The sequence below is a fragment of the Wyeomyia smithii genome, chromosome 3 (genome assembly GCF_029784165.1).
Source record: "Wyeomyia smithii strain HCP4-BCI-WySm-NY-G18 chromosome 3, ASM2978416v1, whole genome shotgun sequence".
In the NCBI taxonomy this organism is placed as follows: domain Eukaryota; kingdom Metazoa; phylum Arthropoda; class Insecta; order Diptera; family Culicidae; genus Wyeomyia; species Wyeomyia smithii.
This window is the reverse complement of record NC_073696.1, coordinates 270,866,832-270,882,472: the sequence shown is the minus strand read 5'-3', so window position 1 is coordinate 270,882,472 and position 15,641 is coordinate 270,866,832. Positions and strand designations below refer to the sequence as shown.

General features: G+C 40.8%; 1 protein-coding gene across 1 annotated transcript; it reads left to right on the top strand.

The window, feature by feature from the left end:
- The first annotated feature begins 9,238 nt into the window (after window positions 1-9,238).
- Window positions 9,239-14,186, top strand: LOC129727392 (DNA polymerase alpha catalytic subunit). The gene is made up of 5 exons (XM_055685213.1): window positions 9,239-9,375; window positions 9,432-9,635; window positions 9,692-13,557; window positions 13,624-13,756; window positions 13,818-14,186. The coding sequence occupies exons 1-5, from the start codon at window positions 9,360-9,362 to the stop codon at window positions 14,090-14,092; spliced, it is 4,494 nt and encodes a 1,497-aa protein (XP_055541188.1). The 5' UTR covers window positions 9,239-9,359; the 3' UTR covers window positions 14,093-14,186.
- The last annotated feature ends 1,455 nt before the right edge of the window (window positions 14,187-15,641 follow it).

The following is a 15,641-nucleotide window of genomic DNA, read 5'->3' as shown; positions in this document are numbered from 1 at the left end:
CATCGGAGTTAATCTTCAACTAATAAGAAAAGAACAGCTGACTATTAGAACGCTGGGTCTTCTTGAAACCACAGAACGCCATACAGCCAAATATATCGAAAAAGAAGTTTTACAGCTATTGGAAAAATTCGCCATCAAAATCACCCAACTGTATTCGAAAACAACGGATGCTGGCAGTAACGTCCTGAAGTTCGTTAAACTTATGATCAATGGGCAAGAAATGGAGTTCTGCCAAGATGTGAATGATGAAGCACCACAACGAATGAAGTTGAACAAGACGACATTGCCTCAGATGAAACTCCAGAAGATATTCCAGATGAGCTGCTCGCTGATCTCGATTCAATCCCCAGATCCGTGAAATGTGGTGCACACGCATTGAATTTTGTTGTCGTTGAGGCGACATCCGGAGACGAAACCAAAGTAACAATTGCTCAAGTTCGAGAGCTCATTAAGGGCATCTTCAGCGGTGGTCTATTTTTGAAACGAATTTATACTAGATACTATTTTTATACTTATACTAGCGAAACCTGAATAGAACCAGCTAATATAGACCAACTTTTCGTTCTTCGCACCGGTGTTGTATATCTTGTTGTTTTAAACCGCTGACATCTGTCACACTGTCAACAATTCAATACCCCATGTTATCAGTTTATGAGACTTGAATTGAAAAGCACTCAAGGTTTAACAAACGGAAATTCGATAATTTTTACGCACATTAAACGATTACTTTGGCAAGACACTTTATATCCACAAAACTTTATGGATTTGACGGTTTGACCCAAGCGTTTGAGATATTTCTCAGGATGGATTGGTAGGATCGAAAAATTTCTGCTACAAGTTGGGCTTCAGAGGTTAGCGAAAAATATTTGATCGCGTAGATGTTTGTCTTCCGTTTTCATCTCATCAATATTTCAAAATCTTGCAGTTCTTCAAACGTTGGTTGGGTTTTGAGGATATTGAAACAAGCTTGGGGTGGCATTGCGCAGCTCGATTCGAACGATTTTCGCTATTTTCGAGTAGGTCACATACTGCCAGTTATGCTTCAAGCTGAAAAGGAGCTGTCATTGTCATTTGTCCTGCGGCTCATCTAACCCGCAAAGTTGAAAAAACACGAAAACGAAACATAACAAACATAGTTGCTCGAAATGAAATGCGCAATGTCACCCCAGCATTTTGAACGTTTTCAGTTTAGTGTCTTCGAGGAACATTTTTCTGGCCTCTCAAGGTCTCCTCTAGCCCCACTACAATCAAGACGATTAACAAATAGCCAACATATTTGTCATCCTGGTAGCTGATGGTTGCAAACCAAGTAGTTGAACCTACGGTTATGGTCTTCCAGAATTCCCCCTTTTGCTGGGCGGTTTCCTTGAAGCCAAAAACGACAAACCTGTTATTTTTCTTCTTCAGAAAAACCACAAAAACATATTGTGAATTGTCATGAAAAATCTTTGTTTTGTTTATTTCCCAACACTCGCAAAACGTTTATATGGAAATAGCTAAAAATGAAGTATTCAATTAAAATATGACATTTTGCCCACCTGTTGGTAGCGTACAAAGGGTTTTAGAACGATCTATTTCTTGTTTCAAAAAGTGACAAAAATAGACCAAAACATATACCAGTTTCAAATTTTTTCAATTTAGATCTGGTATAAAACAAAATTTACACGACCGGTGCAGCAGTGAATTAGAATTTGTTCCAAAAAAATAGAACAAAACAACGATTTGGACCACCGCTGAAGATGCCCTAAGATTTTACGCAGTGAACCGTACAAGCAAAGCTTCAAATCAAATAAGAAACGGCTTCCTTTTCTCGATTGTACCACCAGATGGGGCTTCACTTATTTAATGATTGACTGCATTCTGGAAAACAAGCAGTTCATAAAAGAAATTCTTATCGAAAGCCTTAACCAGGAGTTTGATAACATGTTTTGGGACAACTGCCGTGTCATTTGCGACACTTTGAAACCAGTTTATCTTGTGACCAAAAAGGTGCAAAATCATGCCATTATTTATGGTGATTTTTTTGTCATGTGGCAAGAATTAATACTAGAGCTACAGGAAATCGATAATGAACTTGCTCGAAGACTTGTATCAGCGACGGAAAAGCGTAAGCCGAATTGCTTTGATAACGATGCAGCATTTTTGGACAGAAGGATCAATTATAATGGAACTCCATTTTTGAATAAAGATCAGCAAAAAAGTGGTATTGTACACACTTAGAAATTATCACCGAGTACGGTAAAATACATTACCGAGGTTTCAACAGCTGAGATCTCGGTAAAAGTCTCGGTAATACATCAAAATACCGAGATTCTGTAAAACCAAAAATTGAAAACCTGTCAAACTTCAACGAGATTCTCGGTCATGTTTTACCGAAATACTCAATAAATAATTACGGAACTCAAAAAATTTAACTGTTGAATTATTACGAGAACTTCGGTAGAATTTACTGAAGTACGTTTTTTGCGTTTTTTTTTTCAGATAAACTCAGAATATGTTCAAAACCGATTAAATATACAATTAAATTTATTAATTATTAAGTCAACTGATTCAACAAAACAGCGTATTAGTGTTAACAGGACAGTTGTATTGCTTCTAGGAAATAAAGTAGCAACTACCACTCTGCAACTTCCATCCGGCGAAGCGAGTCGTTAACCTGCAAAATTAAGTGAAGAAAGAATTGAATTAATCCTTTGTCTTCAAATATTCTTCGCAGCAAAATAAAAACAAGATTTAAAAAAGTATACTCACTCAATATTTAAGTTGGTCTGCAGATTTTTCCATAATAATAATCAGCCACAAATCCTGCTCGTTTTACATCTACACCGAAACACGAACAAAACTATTAGTGAAGCACTCGTTATTTTGACAGTTCTGTTTTTCGGAATCTCGGTAAGAGCTTTTTTGTTCGACGAAATCTCGGTTAAATGATGTCAGGGTTCCGAGTTTCGGTATTTTAGTTTACTATCTCTATTTTACGGTTTTCTTCGGTAAACAAATTTACAGTATTCCGGTAAACACGTTCGGTTTCCGATTTCTCGGTAATTTTTTTACGGAATAACGTTAAACTAACAAGTTTTCAAGTAGTTCGGTAATAAGTATTAGTATTATTCAGTGTGTATGTATAAAGTGTTCACTTATATTAACATTTATTAAAATGTTTTGTTTTTAGGAACATCTTATCAAGACGTGGAAAGCTTTGATTGAATTAGGCAAAACAGATGGACCAACATGTTATGCACCCGGTGTCTCGTCCAGAGGATCAACTACTATTTCACAACCGATGAGTAAACTCAGCCGTCTTGAGCAGAAGCTTCAGCAGAATACACAGCCGAAGGCACAGGCCAGCTGTACTGATATAGCTATCCAACTCCGAAAGTACAGCGTACTGGAGCGGCTTTCTCTGGATACCGACATTCTGCACTGGTGGGAGGAGAGCCGGAACGATTACCCAGATCTTTTTTCGATTGACCTGTGTTGCTCTCGCTGTACCATGCACACAAGTTAGTGTAGAAAGGTCCTTCAGCGGATACGGTCAAATGTTGACACCAACGCGTACCAAATTGGGGAAAGAGAAACTGGAAATGGTTATGTTTATAAAACTTAACGCGGACCTGTTTTGCACATAGGATGTCAATATTAATGATTTTTCAAATGATGACTCCATTGCTTTCAGTTGATTGAACTACGTTCAGCTTGTTTTTTGTTATGTCCAGTGATTGAATTACAGTCAGTTTGCTCTTTTTCTGCATTTCATTCAAACAATTGAATTGACCCTTACAATTGACACCTCAACTAACCAAATCATCTTATGTGGCTTTTCGTTTATAGAAATGCTGAAAGGCTTAAAACAGTTTTAGGTTCGATCTGTGCTGAAGCCAAGAGGAGGGTGATGGGGGTTGGTAAGTGTTCAAACAGGGGGAATCTTTTTGGCAAAAAAATGTGCACCTTGATTATATCACGTCTCATGTGATTCCACTAATTAACTCTATAAAAATGATTTCAAACAGATGTGATGGGGCATACCTCAAGGGGGTTTCCTTATCTGTCGGTGGTGTTTTTTTATTTTTTTTTCTCAACGTGAAAAAAGCGATATGGAGAAACACTCCCTTGCATTTATTTAATGGTAAGTATGAACATGAGAACATAATATAATCATAAACTTTTGTCAAAATTCGTCCAAAAATAATAATAAAAAAAAGTTTATTCAAATATTCATTATTTTTTACAATAAAAGTGTTGAAAAATGAATCAAACTCATTTATTTTTAACTAATTTGGTGAAATAGTTTTGTATTTTTATTATTTTTGTAATGAATGTAATTTTGTATCAATAGCGTGAGCAGTTTTTTTTTGTAATCGTGCAATTTTTAATGACAATTTTCTACTCGTGTCCAAAATGTCCTCAAACAAATACAAAAAACTATTTCTCTGTGTCGTTTTTGTCACCCTAACAAAAATAAGCAAATCAACCTTTTTTGAAGCCACCAATGAGGAGACTTCCGCAATGACGTAGTTTATGTTTAACCAATTTTGGAAACCGCCACCCATTTCTCCGTTCACCCCAAATGCTATGTCTTTAATGTCGTTTTTGTTTTCGCGGTGTAGCTACACTCAAACGACACTTTTGACACCGAAAATGTTTTATTTGATTTTTCGTGTTACCCTTTCTCTGTCTCTCCCTGCACCTTTTCTGTCACTGATAACACCCGAAAAAAGCAGAGTGTGCTGTAGGAAGTTACCAACACATTCACACGTATGTGTCAAAACTGGACAACTGGTTTGTTTTGGTTTTCGTTGCACGTGGTAAAGTGTCAGGTAATTTTTTTCTCAGCACATTTGCGAGATGGACATATGAAATGGAAACGAGACAAAATGACGAATGCGATAATGACCAAAACAAAACGAACTGACAGCTATCCCATTATTACGCATACCAATGCAATGACACTTAAAATGTTTTATTTGAAGCTGCAAAGTATAGCACGGAAACGACATAAGTATGTCCGCAAACATTTTTTTTGAATGCATCAAAATTCAGGCGCAGGAATAAACTGCAGAACGTATCGGTTTTGCACCATTTTTGTCGCACCCGGGGGTAATGAGAGAGCATTCTCCGATGTTCACGGAGCAAATCATTTCACTTGTCTTCCGCATGCGGATGAGTAATTTACAAGAGTTTCACTGGAATCATGCTCTGTCAAAGTTAAGAGCGTTCAGTCGTTAGAGAAACTATCAATCTCCACTCTCTCAACAGCAGATGGTTTAATGAACATTGAAAAAGAACTCACAGCTATTAGGAGAATAGAAAATTGTTTTCTCATTAAGTTCAAGATGAGCAAAACGAAGCCTGAATCGCGGTAATGTCTTCTACAAAGTGCGAAAATTGGATTTGCGCTTCTTTTGTAGAAGATACTAACATGATTGGTTACACCCGCGCACTTCTACGGCGTTTTTCATGCATCTTGCGAGATAAATTCTCCCGCAATCGACAATATAAATGAGAGCACACGATGACGTCACGACGAACAATTTCACACAGTAAAACTGGTGTTTGTGCCTTACCTGTTTTCATGCACGTTCCATCGAGCGCTGAAAAAACTGCACGAAAATGCACATCATCAGGTAAGCATTTATGGGTTACCAGATCGCAGCAGAAAGGGATATTTTTCCTTCGACTTTCGAAAGCTGCTCCGTGCTTTGTTCCATAGTCGGTTTCGTTCACTTTTGTTCCACCCGTGCTTTGGACTCAGGTAATTTTTCATACTTATTTATTTGAGAACGGCTTATATTGGTATTGAAGTTTGTCAGTGCTGTGCAAAATAAGCTCAACTTTAGTTTTGTTGTGCAGGTATTATTCGGGAGTAAGTTAATCGGGAATTTAATCCTCTAGTGCCCAATGCCGCCTTTTGGCGGGCTTCAGTCGAACCTCTAAAAAGCTTTAATAAATACTTGAAAAGTGTTTATATTGATTCATAGTGATTTTACCGAAGCCCGTCTAGAAATTACCTTGGGCACTAGAGGGTTAAGTTGGTCGTACATGTCAAATTTCAAAAGCAGGTGGCTTGCCTTTTTCGACTTTCGAACATAAACAAGAGCGACGACTGTGTGCGTGTTTGGCGCCAAAACAAAACAGATGTCGTCATTCGCTCTGGGTTAGCAATGGGCGATCTACGAACAAAAATCGATTCTCCTGCATCGATTAATCAAAATCAAGAAAATCGATTCATAAGAAAATCGAGCCTGAAAAATCGATTTAACAAAAAATCGATTTTTGCTCGGTATAAGCTTTTTACGACTTTTTTTGGCTATATTTATGGAGATTTTGTTTTGTTTGCGTTTTCTGGTTTATTATCATGTTCATCGAGTTTTCGTACACAACATCTACTAACGATACGGCTTTTTTAGTTTATTGCCATCTTCTTTAACCGCGTGTTCTCTTAGCGTTTTTTTTCTACCAAAAGTTTTCGTTGTCGCTCATCCCATAGACCATTTCACGAGACGTTTGGGAACTTGATTCATGAACGAAATTTTGACAGAAAGCTTGGAACCGCTGACATAATGCACGTGAAAGCATCAAGAACATCAGCAGGATCCGTGACACCTGTCAGTTCGTGAAATGGTCTATTGTTTCGGATGCACTAAGAGCAATCCAAACCTGTATACAGTCAGGTTTTTTTTTACGCGGGGGATACGTACCTCGTAAAAAAACGCATAAAACCGCGGTAATTCAAAAATCCGCGTAAAAAAAACCTCGCTAATTTAAAAATCCGCGTAAAAAAACACGTTTTTTTTCAAATCCGCGTAAAGTAGTCCTGCAAGAAGGGCTTTAGAAAAAACCCGAGACGCTCTAGAACCAGTATTTAAAATTGTCCTCTTTGACGGTCATTCCGGATCTTTCGGTGGGCGGAGGGTATTTTTCGGACTAAGTCTTTTACTAGATAAACACTTAAACGTTTCTGGTTCCAAACCCACGTTAATTCGGAAATTCGCGAGAATTGTTTTGAATTAGCGCGGTGTCGCGTAAAAAAAATGCGTTAATTCAAAAATCCGCGTAAAAAAAACTCGTAAAAAAATCCTCGTATGAAAAAACCGCTTAAAAAAACCTGACTCTAATTGGGTTGTTTAGTTATTCACGGATTTCCGATTTTTATATATCATACAAAAGAGTGTAATTTTTTTAAGCAAAACGTGATTTTTTAAAACTTTATATCATTTTCCTTCGGTTTTTAAATGAAAAATAAAAATTCGCTCTCGTTACAATGACAGTTGGTAGATGAGCGAACTGTCATTGTATAGCGGTTTCGAGCAGATTTCAAGAAGTTTTAAATCGTGATTTAAAAAGCGAAGGATAATGATAGAATTTTTTTTAAATCACGTTTTACTTGGAAAATTCAGATCATTCAGATGATATGAAAAACTGATATAGCTGAACAACCCAATTCATAAAAAAAATCGGAACATCCGCAGAACGAACTCAAATAAACAAAAATGGCGAACGCGACACCATGCAGAACAGAATACAGCACGGCATATACACGACCATTCAATTCAACTTTTGCAATATTAGAGTTAACGAGTACCCCGCTACTCATAGTTGAAAAATAAGCGCATATGCCTTTTCTACCTGAATCAAAAAATTGGTGCTTGATAGTAAACACCCACAACGATAGTAAACAACGTCCCTACGGAAGCCAATTTTCAAAAAGTGCACTTGCAGAGGTAGCAAATATGAAATAATGTTGGCTAATATCCAAAATGGTAAATTCAATATCCAACGCAATGCAAAATTTCAGCTAAATCGGAATTCAGGAGTATTTGGTCTAAATTTCACTTTCTCGACTTATGAAGAAAAGCACAGTTTGTAATAGTTTTTTTTGTGCCAAATGTCTTATGCCTTGTTCACACTATAGCAGATATCACGTGATATCGCGTATCTTGAAACATACATACATCTAGTTTTCACGGAAAATTTGGAGTATGGGATTTGAAATCAAGATGGGCGATATTACATCATGTGAACTGGTTATTAGAAATATATAAAACGTCGAGGTCGGGTGTTATCCAAAAAATCGAAATTTTGCTAACTGTTCGTGAAGGCGAAATTTTGAACACTACTAAATAAAACTGTCAAAGTCAATTTCCATTGCCACCCCAATGTACACCAATCAGATAGTAATGATTGTATACAATATATGTCAAACTTTCGAGACGGTCTTGTGGTCTGGTAATTTATATTCAGTTCGAGGTGCAAACTTGTCTCGTCGTTCTTTTCATCCTCGCTAGGGATGGGCGAACGGCTCAAGAGCCGTTCATATGAACCGGTTCTTAGGAAAGAGCGAAAGAACGAACGGCTCACGAAAAAGAACCACGGTTCTTTGGGCGCACCAGAACTGTTTGGTTCGCGCGAACCCGAAGTTTACTGAGACAACACGAACTGTCAACGCTCGTGAATCATTGTGAACCATGAGTCGGTTTAGAGCCGCTCTTGCGTAAGAGCCGTTTCACCCACCCCTAATCCTTGATATATTTCACAACGCATGCGTATTAGCCAAATTTCATACGGGTTTGTCTATTGATGTCGCGTTTACAAAGGCAAAAAATGGTTACTGCGTTAAAAATACTGGAGGGACTTAATTTGGCTGCGGATTGTTCTTTCTCAACTCGACGACAAGGTTATCCAGCTTCCTGACCTACAGAAAACGTCAAAATGGGCTGCGTGCACTATACGCCATTACCGTTCGTGAAAAGCTGGATATGCTGGATATGGGGGTGTGACATACTCATGAAAAAAGTTATCATGGACGTAGACAATTGTTTGAACCAACAAAAACATTTGAAATGCGTTTTTCTCGGTTTCATGTCTATTGAATTTTAGCCCATTCTTCAACTATGGACATCCCGGTAAAAAATTGACACATTTTTCAGATCAGTGTCCGAATTCCGAGCACACACTTCTTCGGAGAGAAGAAACAAATTTCGTATACTATCAATAAAGAAATTTTCTTCTCTTCAAAGAAAAGTGCTCTCGGAATTCGGCCGCAGATTACGTTAGCAACAAAAAAGGCAATCACTATTGTTTTCAATCCGTTTTGCACGCATTTATTTTTCAGGCGAAAAAAACGATCTTGCCATCCAAAGGATCGATTCAGCAGAAGATCGCGCGCAGAGAAATCGATTCAAAAAATCGATAAATCGACTAGAAAAGATCGATTTTGCAAAAATCGGATCGATCTTGCCCATTGCTACTCTGGGTCGGGTAGATTCCGGATCGCTCGTGATTTCTGCGGCTTAATGTGTGTATAATTGCAATTGCTTCATTTTTTATATGGTGGAAAGTAGTGTGAAGAAACATTTACAATGAGTGAATCACCGGGTAAGTATTGTAGGATTGGTAATTCGAGCTCTTCTAGGTATAATTTTCAACCGCAGGTTCGGAACAGCGAAGCAAACGTCGCCGGATCGATAAGCACGGCCGCTTTGCGGCCTTGGAAAGACTGAAGAATCTTAAAGCGGCCGGTGTCAAACATAAGTACGAAGTGGATGAGGTGAAGAACGTGTACGATGAGGTGGACGAAAGCGAGTACGCACGGATTGTAAACGAGCGCGCCCGGGAGGATTTCGTTGATGACGACGGTAATTAGTATTGTTTGAATATAAAATAATGAAAACTAATAAAATTTGAATTTTAGATGGAGCCGGATACGGGTACGTGGAAAATGGTCGCGAAGTTTTCGACGAAGATGAACTGGAGGAACAACCGGCCAGTCGAACAAAGGAGAAAAGTAAAAAAGGCAAAAAACGGGCACGGGAGGAATCGACACCCGTAGCCGGTCGAAAAAGCCTTAAAAACTACTTCAACAAGGAACGCGAATCGAAGGTGAAAATTTCCGACGATGACGTCCTAGCGGACATTCTAGGGGAAATTAAATCGGAACCCGGGGCTGGCCCAAGTGGCACCGAGCAAGTGAAGGAAATTCGCCCCATGAAAATGATTCCGAAGTCGAAGCCGAAACCGGTCGATAAGGATGAAGAAATGCGCAAATATATGGAGAATTTTAGCAAAAATATTAGAGCAACGGAAAAAGTAGAGGAACACGACAGCGATGAAGAAATGCTGGACCGAGTTCTAAAGCAAAGTTCTTCGGATAACAGGCAGAAGGAAAAGCCCAAGACGGTTACCGTCAAACAGGAAACTACGGTTGTAGAAACACCGACAGCAAAAGATTCAGTGGAAATTAAAAGCGAACCTTCCCCAGTGGAGACGGATTTAACTCAGATTGATTCAGCTTTTCTGCTGGATGATGATTTCGACTTGACCGAAGTTAACAGTCAACCGACCCAAAAACGTCCGGCAAGTCCTGCCGAGCAGAAGCCACCGGACGTAAGCCAAGCAGAGCCGGAAAAGTTGCTCAGTGGGTGGGAGAACATTTGCGCAACCGAGTTGGATGACGATCTGCTGGCGGAAATTGACACGGGCATGCCGGAAGGAACCGTCGCTTCAAGTGAAGATAGCGAACAGACGATGCGATTCTGGTTTTGGGATGCCTGGACGGATCCGGCCAAGTGTCAGGGGGAAATTTATATTTGCGGTAAAATGGCGACCGGGAAGAAACCGAACGAATTTCAATCCGTGTGTGTTCACGTGCAGAATGTGGACCGTTGCTTGTACATGTTGGCCCGGGAAAAGGAACTGGACCTTCGCAGTGGTGTGGAAACGGAAAAGCCTGTTAGCATGTTGGATGTGTATAACGAATTTTGCAATGACATCAGCAATCGGCTTAAGGTTACGAAGTACAAAACGAAAGTCGTCACCAAGAACTTTGCCTATACGAGCGGGATGAGCGGCCTGCAGATTCCAACTCAGAGTGAGTATCTGGAGGTACGGTATAGTGCCAAACTTCCCCCACCTCCGTTGGACCGTAAATATCGCACCATTGCGCATATTTTTGGAACTAACACTAACATCGTGGAGCAGTTTCTTCTGGAGCGTAAGGTACGAGGTCCCTGCTGGATGGAGCTGAAGAACTTCAAAAAAGCTCCCAGTCCGGCAAGCCACTGTAAGGCGGAGTTCATCGTACCGGACATTGGCTGCATCAGTGTTGTACAGAACAATTCCGCTGCGGTGCCTCCGCTTGTAATTTGCTCAATAAATGTTCGCAGCATCCTCAACAAAGGAACTAACGAAATATCGATGCTTTCGATTCTGGTTCATGATCGATTTGCGCTGAATAAGCCACCACCAAATCCGCCCTTCGTGCGATATTTTTGCGGGGTTGCACGCCCTACCGGAGTTAGCTGGCCGTATGATTTCAACCCGAACGATCCCAAACTGGGTACGAAAGCGACAAAGTGCGAGAATGAGCGCACGCTGCTTAACTGGTTTCTGGGAGTGTACGGAAACATAGATCCGGATCTGATCGTCACCCATGATGCGTACGATTTCCAGCTGGACTTAATTTGCCAACGACTGATGGCGATCAAGATCCAGAACTGGGCTCGCATTGGACGGCTCAAGATGAAGACACCTTCCTCGAAGCGGGTGGACGATTTCTTTGTGGGGCGCATGATTTGCGATGTGAAAACGTCCGCTGAGGAACTGATAAAGTCTCGTTCGTACGATTTGAACACACTTTGCGTGGAGGTGCTCAAAATTCAAGATGGTGAGCGAAAGGACATCCTGCTGGACGATATTCCCGGGATGTTCGAAAATACTGCCGATTTAAAACAGCTGATCGGTTTAACGATGCAGGACAACTTTTACACGATGCGGTTACTGTGCGAGCTGAACGTCCTTCCGCTGGCACTTCAGATTACCCAGATTGCTGGCAATCTGATGAACCGCACGCTGCACGGCGGACGGGCCGAGCGGAATGAATTTCTCCTGCTGCATGCCTTCAACGAAAAGGATTATATTCTTCCCGATAAGGCGGTCAAAGTGGGACCGGCGGGTCTCACTCAGGGCGAGGGCGATACCGAGCGTCGCAAGCCAAAAAGCAAAGCCGCCTACTCGGGTGGGCTGGTGCTGGATCCGATTAAGGGTTTCTACGATAAGTTTATCCTGCTGATGGATTTCAACTCGCTCTATCCAAGTATCATTCAGGAGTACAACATTTGCTTCACGACGGTGCTTCCACCGGCCGAAGGAGACGAGGAGGGAACGGCCACGGTACTGCAAACCGAAGAAATGGGAATTCTACCGCGACAGATTCGCAAACTTGTCGAGAGCCGCAAGGCGGTAAAACAATTGATGAAAAACCCCTCACTTGAACCGGAACTGAAAATGCAGTACAACATCCGTCAAATGGCGCTAAAGCTAACGGCCAATTCACTGTACGGTTGTTTGGGATACACGCGCTCGCGCTTCTACGCCCAGCACATGGCAGCCTTGATCACCCAAAAGGGTCGAGAAATTCTAATGTGCACCAAGAGCATCGTGGAGAAAATGAACTATCAGGTCATCTACGGTGACACGGACAGTATCATGATCAACACCAACAGCATCGACTACGAGCAGGTGTTTAAGATCGGTTCCACCATCAAGCAGATTGTGAACAAAACCTACAAGTGTCTCGAGTTGGACGTTGACGGAATCTACAAATATCTTTTGTTGTTGAAGAAGAAAAAATACGCCGCCGTTTCGATTTCGAAAGTGGGTGATGAGTACAAGTGCACCCAAGAGCTGAAAGGTTTGGACATCGTTCGCCGCGATTGGTCCAAACTGGCCGTCATAGCCGGTAACTTTGTGCTAAACGAAATTCTTTCCGACAAACCGATGGATGAGAGAATTGAAAACATCCATATAAAACTGGAAAAAATGAAGGATGATCTGCTAGCCGGTTCGACGTATCTTTCACTGCTGGAAATAACCAAACAACTAACGAGACCGCTGAACGAGTATGCGGATGCTTCGCAACTGCCCCATGTGGCAGTTGCCATGCGGATGAACAAACAGCGAAATCGCCACTTCAAGCGGGGCGACGTCGTGGGCTATATAATCTGTGAGGACGGAACATCGGCTGCGGCTATGAAACGCGCCTATCACATCGATGAGCTGAAAGATCCGGCCAATAAAGACAAACTGAAGCCGGATGTCGAGTACTATTTGTCGCAGCAAATTTTCCCAGTTATCTTTCGTATTTGTGAACCCCTGGAAGGAACGGATGCCTGCCGATTGGCTCTCTGTCTCGGCTTGGATCCGAAACGCTTCCAGAATCTTGGGGTGGCGAGGGACGGTGATCGCGAGCATGCGGATGGCGAAGCTGTGCAGAAATCGATCACACAGAAGTATCGCATGTGTCATCGGTTCGAATTCACATGTGTGACGTGCAACACAAAAAATCCCGTCGCCAGTGGATTCCGGCGGGAAGCCGGCCGCCAAAAGTCAGTTTTTGAAAAATGCTCCAACGAGAACTGCACGGTGCTTCCGCAGCAATACCTGCCGGCAATCGTCAACGAACTAACGCTGGCAATTCGCGCGGATGTGAAACGATTCTATCAGCGCTGGATGATCTGCGATAATCCGATTTGTAATCGAAACACCCGACTGTACTCTCAGGTGGGATTGGAAACGTTAAAAAAACACTGTAGAACTGTTCTAACCAAATTAATTTCTTTCTTGCAGGTGGCCAGCAAAAACAATCCTCACTGTTTGCACTGCCAGAAGGGCTTGCTAGTGCAACAGTACTCCGAGTCGGATCTGTACCTCCAACTGAACTATTACAACTACATGTTCGATTTGAATGAGTACTCTAAAGGTTTTCGTTTTCCTTCCTTCAATTTTATAAATGATAACTTATCAGTATTTCTTTTTTCTAGTTGCCAAAACCCTTCCGCCGGAGATACGCAATATATACACCGTGCTGAAGGCAACCGTTGATCGGTTTCTGGCACGCTCGAAGTACGCCCACATTAAGATGTCCACGTTGTATTTGAACTACGCCATCAAACCGAGCCTGCCGCACTTGCCCAAGATATACCCGGTTCGAGACCTGGCCGAACGGCTGCAAGCTGCCAAGCGGGGGGGATCGGAAAAGTCAGCTATTGCTGCAGGCGGGAAGATTCCATGGGGTCAGTACCTAAACTGGGAGTGAAAAGTGGACAGTTTATTTTATTATCAGCAACTGTTTTTTTAATAGCATACGATCTAGCATGTAAGCTTCAACAGGTTTGTAATAAAACATTTTCAACGTAATAATGGATATTTTCAATTTCGAAATAAGTCACCCATCTTTTTTTTTCTAGTGTTATGCACAATGAAGCATCCAGTAACAAAAGTACTTTTGCTTATTTCTTTGTTTATTTTACTAAAAGGCTATGGTTTAAATTATAGATAAAATATCATGAGATTGGCTTGGAAGAGTCAATATAATTCCAGACTTTTCACATCAAAATAGCCCAATTTTTGTTTGCTCGAAATAATCATGGTTTGTGATTCAAATTCTGAACACCCTTATGTAGACCTGTGCGCCGAACATATCATCGGCGGCGGCGGCGTAGAAAAAACATTTTACCTCGGCGGCGATCGGCGCGCCGGCGTGACGCCGTTAGCTTTTATCAGCGGCGGCGGCGGCGGCGTGTATCGGCGTGACACTAAATACCACTTATAAAATATCGCGCATAATGTGTGCTTTTGTACTCTCTTGTTCGATTTTTTTAATTGAACATGTATAAATAAAAATGTATGCGTCAGAGTTGTAAGAATGTCAAAAATAGAAATAAAATTGGTAAGATTAAATAATAAACCAAGCAGAGAAAGTACAAACAAGTGTAAAACCCAAAAAAAAATCATCAACGAGCCCACAACAAAAAAATGGTATTGGTGGTATTCAAGACACGACCGCATGACGTTGGACTACGGTATTCTTATTTTCCATTAAAACAAATAATAGAGAGAATTGCAACTCTAGTATTTGCTGCAATTTTATCTAGTGCATTTCTGAATGCTGAGACGTTAAAACGTTATAAATAATAATATATAGGGTAGGGAACGGCTTAAGCAGTAGCACCTAGTTTAATCAGTCGAAGAAAACAGGCCTCAAACTCCTGCATTTCGACCACTATCGACAATTTCAATGATTGAAACGAAAACTTTGATTGTCTAGCTGTCTTACGAATAAAAGAAATACCGTTAATCACAAAGAAATCTGTGAACAATTGCAATTGAAACAAATCGACCTATATTGCAGCCATTCAGGAACCACTTCAGGTGCTGAAAAAAAAAACGCCTGCAAAACAGATGGAAACTGCTTAAAATAGGTTCGGGGTGATTGGAATAGTGTCCCTCGATTGGTAACTTTGATTGATGATTGTCAAAGTTTGCTAACTTAGTTTTACAATCCGAAAACAAGTTCTGACAGAGGAAACGATAGAGAGCAGATTGATATACTACTGTTTGAGTTTCACTCAGCACATTTCGAGTATTTCGTCTGAATACACAGGCGGTTCCTAAAGCTGCTTAGAATATGTTTCCTACCCTACTAAAAGAATGGATATCTTTTACTTAATCGCTGTCATTTCATACATATTCGAATCAAACCTTTGTTCGTAGCTGCACCAGCAAGACAATCATTTAATTGAGCGAATTGGTAAAATTTTCCTATCTAAGCAAAAAGCAAACTTAACGAAACTATCTGAAATTGG